General features: G+C 45.9%; 1 protein-coding gene across 1 annotated transcript in view; it reads left to right on the top strand.

Annotated features, from left to right (window-relative positions):
- Nucleotides 1–12563, top strand: part of LOC147666548 (uncharacterized) — a 178815-nt gene that overhangs the window by 71661 nt on the left and 94591 nt on the right. The window contains exon 2 of the mRNA XM_086948996.1: nt 7057–7124. Coding sequence (XP_086805122.1) covers nt 7057–7124 — 68 coding nt within the window. The remainder of the gene's footprint in view (nt 1–7056; nt 7125–12563) is intronic.

The raw sequence follows: 12563 nt of genomic DNA, 5'->3' as shown, positions 1-12563 counted from the left end.
GAGATCTGTATTTTTATTCTTCTCGTCGTCATCCCGACATATTTAAGCTGGCAAGGACATGTGATTAAGTAGATACGGTTACTGCTATTACAATTAGTAAAGCGCCTTTGTTCCCACGGATGATGAGTTCCGATGTCAACACTCGTGGATCTTGTAGTTTGTGTGCACGCGGTGCAATTACCGCATGGATGGTGTCCTTCAACCGGTGGCATATTCCATAGGGTTCCTACTTGATGCACTGGCTTCGCAGATGGTCTAGTGTGCACCAAGCGTTCTTTGGGTCTGGCACATTTTCTCTTTTATCTGAGCTTAAGGATGCTCTGGGGCTTGGATGTGTGCACTGGGTTTCTCTCGGTTTCTCTTGGTTTCTGTAGGTTTTTCTGGGGTTCTCTTGGTTTTTCACAGTTTATTTGGGGTTGTCTTGGTTTCTTTAGCTTTCTCTTGGTTTCTATCGGTTCCTGGGTTTCTCTGGGTTTCTATTGGCTTCTCTCGGTTTTTCTTGGCTTCTCCTGGTTTCTCTTGGTTTCTCTGGCTTTCTCTTGGTTTCTCCCAGTTTTTCTCAGTTTATTTGGGTTTTTCTTGGTTTCTTTGGTTTTCTCTTTGTTCCTGGGCTTCTCTCCTGAGCTTCTCTGGGTTTTTCTTGGCTTCTCTTGGTTTCTGGGTTTTCTGGGTTCTCTCGGTTTTTGTGGGTTTCTCTTGGTTTCTCTGGGTTTCTCTTGGTTTCTCTCAGTTTCTTTGGATTTCTTTTGGTTTTTCTCAGTTTCTTTGGGTTTCTTTGGCTTTCTCTTGGTTTCTATTTGTTGCTGGTTTTTCTCTTGGCTTCTCTCAGTTTCTCTTGGCTTCTCCTGGTTTCTCTTGGTTTCTGTGTTTCTGTGGCTTTCTCTTGGTTTCTCTTAGTTTCTTTGGTTTTCTCTTGGTTTCTCTTGGTTCATGGGCTTCTCTGGGTTTTTCTTGGCTTCTCTTGGTTTCTGGGTTTTCTGGGTTCTCTTGGTTTTTCTGGGTTTCTCTTGGCTTCTCTGGGTTTCTCTTGGTTTCTCTCAGTTTCTTTGGATTTCTCTTGGTTTTTCTCATTTTTTGGGGGGTTCTTTAGCTTTCTCTTGGTTTCTATCAGTTCCTGGATTTCTCTCGGCTTCTCTTGGCTTCTCTCAGTTTCTCTTGGCTTCTCTTGGTTTCTCTTGGATTCTGGGTTTCTCTTGGTTTCTCTCAGTTTCCTTAGGTTTCTCTTGGTTTCTTTGGTTTTCTCTTGGTTCCTAGGCTTCTCTGAGTTTTTCTTGGCTTCTCTTGGTTTCTGGGTTTTCTTGGTTTCTCTGGGTTTCTTTGGGGTTCTCTTAGTTGCAGTCAGAGCAAGATTTTGATGAGAGGATTGAGGACACCTTCTCAGAAGGCAACATGGCTGTGAGAGGCAAGCGAAAGGAGGTAGCAGAGGGACTCATCTGATCACAGCCTTGCTCAAAGAGTAGATGTTGGAGTAAGCTCAGTCATTGAGGTTACCATAAGAAAAACATCTGTTAATCCCGGCCTGGTATTAGCTGCTCCCCAGACAAGGACAGCAAGAGGTTAGATGCAGAGGGGACATTCGTGGCATCTAATGCAACACTTTCATGGCAGATGGCTGGATCAACCACCCTGCCGTACAAGGTCCTGGGGAGTGCGCAACGCTAGTACCAGAAATATCGGAAGGAAGCAGAGATCCCAGCTGTGACAGAGAACGAGTTCTCAAACACGTGCATTGAAGCAGCATTGTCTGGGGCTTGTTCCACGGGTTACCAATTCATTGCAGACCCTCAAAGCTGTGGCATCTGAATTTCAGCAAGAGGTACCAGCCAGAGCGCTCGACCCACTCTTCAACGAGGAGCATATTTTAAGATCATGATGATATGAACCCATAATTGGTGTTGAGACTCCATAGGCTTCATACAGCTGTAGTGTACGCGTCCAACATCTGGTCTCTCGGGATCAGTGTGTTGGTGGCCCAGGGGTGTTAAAAGAAAACCCGAAGAGTATAATTTCCTAGGTGGTCCTGATTAAGACTTAAAAAACATCAGGTCGTGCTGAAACAGTTGTTTTCTCCTCTCTGTGCACTTTCTTGAGGTTTGTTGATTTGAATGTTCAGTTCCAAATATCGTCGTAATCTGTTCTTCCTGCAAAGAGTCAGGTGAATAAGCTCCGCAGTTCCTGTCATTTATACATTTCCTTTTGTGGTTCTCAAACTTGTTATATGAAATCTGAACTTAAATGTTTTCTTTTGAGAAAACGAATATAGCAGCTTGGGAATGAGTGGATTCCGTTACTGTACCGTCTCCTCCATATGCCCCTATGTATGATTCAAGATATGATATTTCAACACTGCGCTATATTACACAGAAAATAAACCTTTTCAGAGAAATGTACGGCTCCGGTAGCATTTCACAGCGCCTAGAAGTCCGCCTCTTTCACTGCAGGTTAGAGGCACACGCAGCTGTCCGGTGTAGGGGCTCCACTCATCTTACACTCCGCCCGGGTCTTGTAATAACTGGGGATCAGGGAGGAGTGATGAGCCCTGCTGGGGAGAGCCTTGTAATCACCGGGAAGCAGCGAGGAGTGATGAGCCCCTGCTGGTGAGAGCCTTGTAAAAACCGGGGATCAGCGAGGAGTGATGAGGCCAGCTGGTGAGAGCCTTGTAATAACCAGGGAGCAGCGAGGAGTGATGAGGCCGGCTGGTGAATGCCTTGTAATAACCGGGGAGCAGCGAGGAGTAATGAGGCCGGCTGGTGAGTGCCTTGTAAAAACCGGGGACCAGTAAGGAGTGATGAGGCTGGCTGGTGAGAGCCTTGTAATAACCGGGGATGAGCGAGGAGTGATTAGCCCTGCTGGTGAGAGCCTTGTAATCACCGGGGATCAGCAAGTAGTGATGAGCCCGGCTGGTGAGAGCCTTGTAATCACCGGGAAGCAGCGAGGAGTGATGAGCCCCTGCTGGTGAGAGCCTTGTAAAAACCGGGGATCAGCGAGGAGTGATGAGGCCAGCTGGTGAGAGCCTTGTAATAACCAGGGAGCAGCTAGGAGTGATGAGGCCGGCTGGTGAATGCCTTGTAATAACCGGGGAGCAGCGAGGAGTAATGAGGCCGGCTGGTGAGTGCCTTGTAATAACCGGGGAGCAGCGAGGAGTGATGAGGCCGGCTGGTGAGAGCCTTGTAAAAACCGGGGACCAGTGAGGAGTGATGAGGCTGGCTGGTGAGAGCCTTGTAATAACCGGGGATGAGCGAGGAGTGATTATATGTAATGTAAATGTAAAGTCCATTTATAACGCGCTAGCAATCGCTCCAAGGAGCATCTCGGCGCCAATATGAGGACAACCAGATGAAAAGGAGACCATAGCCGGAATCACACTAGCGCTCTGGCCATTGGGTCTGGAAGATTGTAAATCCAGGTTTTCAATTGCTTGCGGAACTCAGACTCCTCGTCCAGTGCTCTTAGTGGAGGGGGTAGGGCATTCCATGCTTTGGCACCCAGTACCGCTAGGGATTTACCCCCGCGGGTTTTGAGTCTGAAACTAGGAATGGTCAAAAGATTGGCATTGGAGGATCTTAGTGCGCGATTTGGACAGTATTTTACAAATTTTTTTCTTAGGTAAGTGGGGCCTGAATTATGCACAGCGCGAAAGGTGATTGTTAAAACTTTGTGGAGGACCCTTTTAGTTATAGGCAGCCAGTGTAATGCATTGAGGGCTTTGGTTGCTGAGGATCTTCTTGGCCATTTCAGAACCAGCCTTGCAGCCGCATGCTGCACCATCTGGAGTTTATGGGTAACCATCTTATTGTTACCAGCATACAGGCTATTGCAATAGTCAATGCGGGAGGTGACTCATGCAATCGTAACAGTTTTCCTCGCTTCGAGGGGCAGTAAGTCGAAGAACTTTCTGAGCATTTTTATTACCCCGAAGCAAGCGCCTGCCACTTTTGACGCCTGGTGTTTGAAGGATAGATCGGCGTCAAACTGTACCCCAAGGTTGCGAGCCGAGGAGGTAGTGTGGGGTGGTATTTCCGCCTTCTCGGGCCACCACAGTCTGGGGATGAAATCATTATTTGGGCCCATGGGCATGATCTCGGTCTTTCCTGTGTTACATTTTAAGTGGTTTTTCCGCATCCACTCAAAGGTGGCCGTTAAGCAGCACTTAAGCTTTTCCTCCCAGGCCTGGTTGTCTTTATCCATGACCAGGATCAGTTGGGTATCGTCGGCATATGCTATTACATCTATGCCGTAGGACGATATCAGCTGTATCAGGGGTGCGGTGTAAACATTGAACAATGTCGGACTCAGACTGGAGCCCTGAGGTACTCCCGTTGACAGTGGCTTCTCACTGGAACGGAATTCCCCCAGAGTCACCACTTGTCTCCTGTCACTAAGAAAGTTTTTTATCCACTCTAAGGCAATGCCTTTAATGCCAGATGTTATTTGCCGGTCTATTAAGATGGCATGTGAGACCGTGTCGAAGGCCGCCGATAGGTCTAATAGTATCAGGACGGCCTTCTTGCCTTGGTCTAGAGCTGAGCGGATGGTTTCAGTAGTGAACAGGAGAGCCGATTCGGTGGAATGCTTAGTCCTAAAGCCAGCCTGATTAGCCCTGCTGGTGAGAGCCTTGTAATCACCGGGGATCAGCAAGGAGTGATGAGCCCGGCTGATGAGAGCCTTGTAATAAACGGGGAGCAGCGAGGAGTGATGAGGCTGGCTGGTGAGAGCCTTGTAATAACCGGGGATCAGCAAGGAGTGATTAGGCTGGCTGGTGAGAGCCTTGTAGTAACCGGGGATCAGCAAGGAGTGATGAGCCCAGCTGGTGAGAGCCTTGTAATAACCGGGGATCAGCGAGGAGTTATGAGCCCGGCTGGTGAGAGCCTTGTAATAACCGGGGATCAGCGAGGAATGATGAACCCGGCTGGTGAGAGCCTTGTAATAACCAGGGAGCAGCGAGGAGTGATGAGGCCGGCTGGTGAGAGCCCCCTTGCGCCTCTAGAAAGAAAATTACAACCAAAGTAGACCAGTTACTTTTATTTACGACCAATTTAGTCGACATTTTTTCCTTTCTTCATAAATAATGTATAACCTTTTAAAGGAGCGATTATGTACAGTGGGGTAAAGAGGTTTTTACACTGCAAATGATGTTTAAAAACCTGACTATAAAAAGAAATTAAATATGCCAATGCGGATTACACTAAGCAGAAAAGAGGGTATGGCACATCAAAAACGAATGATATAGATTGAAACATAAACAAGAACCCACAAGTGTGTTATGGAAAGGTTGTCTTTGTGCAATACACCTATATCGCTAATGAACAGAAATGCGCAGAACCAAAACCATCTGCACTTAAATAAAGAGAACTAAACAAATCTGTTCAAGCCAACCTCTGCCGAGCAAAATGATATAAAATATCCACAGCGCGTGCATTTAAAATGCCCCCGTTGCGCTACAAAATGTATGATAGAAAGAATATTACAAACTGGTGAAATAACACCACGAAGCTTAACATGAGGAGCTCGCGATCTACGGTAGCTCTCCCCCACCTGTGAGTAGCTCTCCCAGCGCCTGTGAGTAGCTGCCACCTGTGAGTAGCTGCCACCCGTGAGTAGCTGCCACCTGCCACCTGTGAGTAGCTGCCACCTGTGAGTAGCTCTCCCGCCACCTGTGAGTAGCTCTCCCACCACCTGTGAGTAGGTCTCCCGCCACCTGTGAGTAGCTCTCCCAGCACCTGTGAGTAGCTCTCCCGCCACCTGTGAGTAGCTCTCCCAGCACCTGTGAGTAGCTCTCCCGCCACCTGTGAGTCGCTGCCACCTGTGAGTAGCTCTCCCTCCACCTGTGAGTAGCTCTCCTGCCACCTGTGAGTCGCTGCCACCTGTGAGTAGCTCTCCCGCTACCTGTGAGTCGCTGCCACCTGTGAGTAGATCTCCCACCACCTGTGAGTAGCTCTCCCGCCACCTGTGAGTAGCTCTCCCGCCACCTGTGAGTAGGTCTCCCGCAACCTGTGAGTAGCTCTCCCGCCACCTGTGAGTAGCTCTCCCGCCACCTGGGAGTAGCTCTCCACCACCTGTGAGTAGGTCTCCCAGCACCTGTTAGTAGCTCTCCCGCTACTTGTGAGTAGCTCTCCCAGCACCTGTGAGTAGCTCTCCCGCCACCTGTGAGTACCTCTCCTGCCATCTGTGAGTAGCTCTCTCACCACCTGTGAGTAGCTCTCCACCACCTGTGAGCAGCTCTCCCCCACCTGTGAGTAGCTCTTCCACCACCTGTGAGTAGCTCTCCCAGCTCCTGTGAGTAGCTCTCCCAGCGCCTGTGAGTAGCTGCCACCTGTGAGTAGCTCTCCCAGTGCCTGTGAGTAGCTCTCCCCCACCTGTGAGTAGCTCTCCCCCACCTGTGAGTAGCTCTCCCACCACCTGTAAGTAGCTCTCCCCCACCTGTGAGTAGCTCTCCCACCACCTGTGAGTAGCTCTCCCCCACCTGTGAGTAGCTCTCTCAGCACCTGTGAGTAGCTCTCCCAGCGCCTGTGAGCAGCTGCCACCTGTGAGTAGCTCTCCCAGCGCCTGTGAGTAGCTCTCCCCCACCTGTGAGTAGCTCTCCCAGCGCCTGTGAGTAGCTCTCCACCACCTGTGAGTAGCTCTCCTCCACCTGTGAGTAGCTCTCCCAGCGCCTGTGAGGAGCTCTCCCCCACCTGTGAGTAGCTCGCCCCCACCTGTGAGTAGCTCTCCCCCACCTGTGAGTAGCTCTCCCCCACCTGTGAGTAGCTCTCCCCCACCTGTGAGTAGCTCTCCCCCACCTGTGAGTAGCTCTCCTCCACCTGTGAGTAGCTCTCCCAGCGCCTGTGAGGAGCTCTCCCCACCTTTGAGGAGCTCTCCCCCACCTGTGAGTAGCTCGCCCCCACCTGTGAGTAGCTCTCCCCCACCTGTGAGTAGCTCTCCCCCACCTGTGAGTAGCTCGCCCCCACCTGTGAGTAGCTCTCCCAGCGCCTGTGAGTAGCTCTCCCCCACCTGTGAGTAGCTCTCCCCCACCTGTGAGTAGCTCTGCTAACCTTGGCTCTCTCTTCTCTCCTCCAGGTCTTCCCTCGGCCTCTGGACTCTGCTCTACCTCTGCTGCGTCCTGGGCTTCACCGACGCCTCTAAAGGTAATACACAAGTCTTTGCACGAAGCCACTACCTCTTGGTTTGATGTGAATTGTAAACAGGAAGTGGCGTCACAAATCTAGCTCAGGGCGGAGAGTCAGGGTTCCCAGGCTGCCTCTGTCCCCCTCAACAAGCACACCCCGGTGTACCGGCCTGTGAGTAGGTTTCTTTGACACTACATCCACATACCCTAGTGTACCTGTCTGTGAGGAGGTACGGGAATCTACATCCACACGCCCCAGTCTACCGGCCTGTGAGCAGAGACGTGACTCTACATCCATATACTCCGGTGTACCCGCCTGTGAGTATATACCTGACTCTCCAACTACATACCCTAGTGTTCCAGTCTGTGTGTAGGTATGTAACTCTACATCCACATATCCTAGTTTACTGGTCGGTACATGACTCTACATCTGTGCACTCCAGTGTCCCCGCCTGTGAGTAGGTATGTCATACTACATCCACATACCTTAGTATACCAGTCTGTAAGTAGGTACAGGAATCTACGTCCATACACCCTGGTGTACCTGCTTGTGAGCGGGTACATGACACTACATCCACATACCCTAGCATACCAGTCGGCACATGATTCTACATCCACACCCCCAGTGTACCTGTCTGTGAGTAGGTATGAGACACTACATTCACATATCCTAGTAGACCCACCTGTAAGTAGATACATGCCACTATATCCATACACCCTGATGTACCCGTCTGTGAGTAGGTATGTGACACTACATCTGAAAACCACAGTGTACCCGCCTGTGAGCAGGTAAGTGACAATACATCTACGTACCCCAGTGTACCTGCCAGTAAGTAGGAACATGACACTACATCCCCACACCACAGTGTACCCGCCTGTGAGCAGGTACGTGACACTACATCCACATACTCCAGTGTACCTTCCTGTGAGTAGGTATGTGACACTATACCCACATACCATAGCATACCTGCCTGTGAGAAGCACGTGATTCTACATCTACACACCACAGTGTACCATCTTGTGAGTAAGTATGTGGCTCTACATTCTTACACCCCATTGTACCCACCTATGGGTAGGTATGTGGCACTACATCTGCATACCCTAGTATACCTGCCTGTGAGTAGGTAGGTAAATCTACATCCACACATCCTGGTGTACCTACCTTTGAGCAGGAATGTCACACTATATCCCCATACCTTAGTGTATTCTGCTTGTGAATAGGTATGTGACACTACATCCATACACCCCAGTGTACCCGTTTGTGAGTAGATATGTGACTCCATATCCGTACGGATCACTGAAATAATATCGAGGGACATAATATCGAGTACCAAAAATATCGACGACAAAAAATCGACAGACAGAATATCGACTTTGTATCTACAAACAGGTAAGTACAATAATATCGAGTAAAAAATATCGTTTACGAAAATATAGTTTGTAAAAATATCGACTTTATTAAAAACAATGTTAAATTAAATTAATATTTAAACTTATTTACTAAAATATACTTACAAATACTTGAATGACCTTATAATAATTAAATAATTAATTGAAGTTATAAAAAAAATGTTTTACAATCATATTTGTTAAAACATATATATATAGTAACATAATATAATTAAAATATATCCAATATTATTACCGTAGGATAGCGGAAGTATTAAATTACTATTCCCATTCCAGAGAGTGCAACAGTAGATAAGGCGTTGGATAGCGTAGAGGTAAAAATTACTATTCCCACTCCAGAGAGTGCAACAGTAGGCAAAGCGTTGGATAGCGTAGGGGTAAAAATTACTATTCCCACTCCAGAGAGTGCAACAGTAGGGAAAGCGTTGGATAGCGTAGGGGTAAAAATTACTATTCCCACTCCAGAGAGTGCAACAGTAGGGAAAGCGTTGGATAGCGTAGGGGTAAGAATTACTATTCCCACTCCAGAGAGTGCAACAGTAGGGAAAGCGTTGGATAGCGTAGGGGTAAAAATTACTATTCCCACTCCAGAGAGTGCAACAGTAGGGAAAGCGTTGGATAGTGTAGGGGTAAAAATGTCTATTCCCACTCCAGAGAGTGCAACGGTAGGGAAAGCGTTGGATAGCGTAGGGGTAAAAATTACTATTCCCACTCCAGAGAGTGCAATGGTAGGGAAAGCGTTGGATAGCGTAGGGGTAAAAATTACTATTCCCACTCCAGAGAGTGCAACAGTAGGGTAAGGGTTGGATAGCATAGGGGTAAAACTTACTATTCCCACTCCAGAGAGTGCAACAGCTAGGAAAGCGTTGGATAGCGTAGGGGTAAAACTTACTATTCCCACTCCAGAGAGTGCAACAGTAGGGAAAACGTTGGATAGCGTAGGGGTTAAAATTACTATTCCCACTCCAGAAAGTGCAACAGTAGGGAAAGCGTTGGATAGCGTAGGGGTAAAAATTACTATTCCCACTCCAGAGAGTGCAACAGTAGAAAAAGTAGATACTTCATATATTATTTAAAAAGATATATATATTAATATCTATAAAAAGTTTAATTAAAAGTAATTACCAGTTTAATATAATATAATAATTAATTAATTACAAATACTAATTTAATTTAATCATTGCAATTAATTATCTATTAACACTAATTAATTACAAATTAACAATTAATTAATTAGTAATTAAACAGTTACTTAACAATTCAAATCTAATAAATACACACAAAAATTAATGTATGCAATTAGTTATAATTACATTACTTCCCACCCTATTCCCCTATGAACCCACAACCCGCTACAGAAATGTAATTACTTAAATTAACATAATTATCAATTAAATAAAATTAATTGTCAATTGAAATATAATTAATTACTAAATAAAAATTAATTAACTATTAATTATAAACAAATACCAATAAATACATTTACATATTTAATTATAATTAAATTACACTACATAAATTAACATATTTAATTAATTATAATTAAATTACTTCCCACCCTACTCCCCTATAAACCCACAACCCGCTACAGTAATTAAATTAGTTGAATTAACATAATTATCAATTAATCAATTCAATAAAATTAATTGGCAATTAAAATGTAATTAATTACTAAATAAAAATTAACAATTAATTATAAACAAATACCAATAAATAAATTTACATATTTAATTAATTATAATTAAATTTCTTCCCACCCTATTCCCCTATAAACCCACAACCCGCTACAGAATTAAATTACGCAAAATTTAAATAACATTAAATTCATTAATTAAATTACATTATGACATAATTGAACACTTTTAACACGTAAAATACACAATAAAAATTTCGATATTATTAAAAGTTCGATATTTTTCTTAACCTATATTATGTACTTCGATATTTTGACTATCTATATTTTAAAATTCGATATTACATTACTTACCTTCAAAACGATATTTTTGATGTCTATATTCTATCCATTCGATATTCTGTCCAGCCTATAGTTTGTACTCGATAGCATGTCCATTCGATATTTGGTAGTCGATATTTTGTCTGTTTACCATCCGTACACCCTTGTGTACCTGCCTGCAAGCAAGTGCATGACTCTACAACTGCACACCCAGTGTACTCGCCTATGAGCAGGTATGTGACACTACAACAACATACCCTAGTATACCAGTCTGTGAGTAGGTACGGGACTCTATGACTCTACATTCATACACCCCAGTGTACCTACCTCTGAGCAAGTACATGACACTAAATCCACATACTCTAGTGTACCAGTCGGTATGCAACTCTACATCCATACACCCCAGTGTACATGCCTGTGAGTAGGTATGTGACACTACATTCACATATCGTACTAGTACACCAGTCTGTGAGTTGGTACGTAACTCTATGACTACCTCAGTACACCCTGATGTACCAGCCTGCGAGCAGGTACATGACACTACATCGATCTACCCCAGTCTACCTGCCTGCGAGCAGGTACATGACACTACATCAATCTACCCCAGTGTACCTGCCTGCGAGCAGGTACATGGCACTACATCAATCTACCCCAGTGTACCTGCCTGCGAGCAGGTACATGACACTACATCGATCTACCCCAGTGTTCCTTCCCGCGAGCAGGTACATGACTCTACTTCCATACACCCTAGGGTACCTTCCAATGAGTAGGTGCGTGACATTACATCTACACACCTTAGTTTACCAGTCTGTGAGTAGGTATGTGACTCTACATCTGTACACCCCGGTGTACCTTTCTGCGAACAGTCCCTTAACTACAACCAAACACCCCACTGCACCCACCTGCGTGCAGGTTGATGATTGTAGGCACTCACACCCGGTGTGTCTACATATGACTTGGGCAGTGTTAAACCTGGTTTAGGGACAATTGAACAGTATTTAAATCTTGATTTAATCCTGGGGAAATACAGGAAGGCAAAAAGTGAATCTGTCCACTTGGCCTTGATTGATGCATCCAGCGTGTTCGATCTTGTGAATCGCGACAAGTTATGAGACCTTATGGGAGAGGTGGGTGTGGAACCGGAACATTTAACTCTGATACGCTGGCTCCATCAAGACCTTACAGCAGGGGTACGCCAGGGACCCTCCGGCGAATGCTCCTTGTATATTAAGCACACCCAGGGCGTTAGGCAGGGACGCGTTTTGGCCTCTTTCTTTTCCTGTAACAAGAATGGGATGAATTCCTTTTTGAGGGAGAATGGGGAGGATGTCCCGCTAATGGAGAACAAACCGGCTCCAATATTGCTGTATGCGGATGACGTGACATTGATCGGCCACACACCTAATGGACTCCAGATACTTTTAGGTTTATTTTGGTATTCATGAAGTTGTTGGACCTCCACATTATGTCAAGTGGGCGTCAGAGTACTAAATCGAACACTTTTAGAATGGGTGATCATATTTTAGCGAAACTGGGAATTCTGTTTAACCAAACACTTAGCTGGGCTCCCCTTTTGTCAGTAAGACTCCAGTCCCTCTAAATGAACATGGAAGGCATCTTTAGATTGCTGGCAAACTGCGTCACACGCCATTAAACAATGTGCTGAGCCTTTACAAGACTAAATGCATTTCGACTGGAATTTATGGCACTAGATTATGGGGCTACAAGGCTGGGGCCCTCCAAAGAGCATAAAATAGTGTTTGAGGCATGTGAGCTGTAGGTCACATGCTTTTCATACTCCTGCCATTTAGTCTTGGGTCCAGATGTTTGCAAGTTGTGTTTCTTCGAAGAAGTCTTTCCACTCACGAGGTAGGTGACTCATACTTTCGGTGATAGTGCGCATGGGCATCAACTCCATTGTTAGATTGTTTTTTTCCACCATCGGGTTCGGACGTGTATTGCTGCACTCTGGTTCAAAGCCATTCCTCAGGTTTCCCTCGGTGCACAATCCACTCACTATTGACGGTATTGTTTTTCGATCCCGTTTTCCATTCTCCACGTAACGTATCAGTTTCACAAAAAACTCTTTCAATC

The sequence above is a fragment of the Lissotriton vulgaris genome, unplaced genomic scaffold (genome assembly GCF_964263255.1).
Source record: "Lissotriton vulgaris unplaced genomic scaffold, aLisVul1.2 SCAFFOLD_1113, whole genome shotgun sequence".
Taxonomy (NCBI): domain Eukaryota; kingdom Metazoa; phylum Chordata; class Amphibia; order Caudata; family Salamandridae; genus Lissotriton; species Lissotriton vulgaris.
This window is presented reverse-complemented; position numbering and strand designations above follow the sequence as displayed.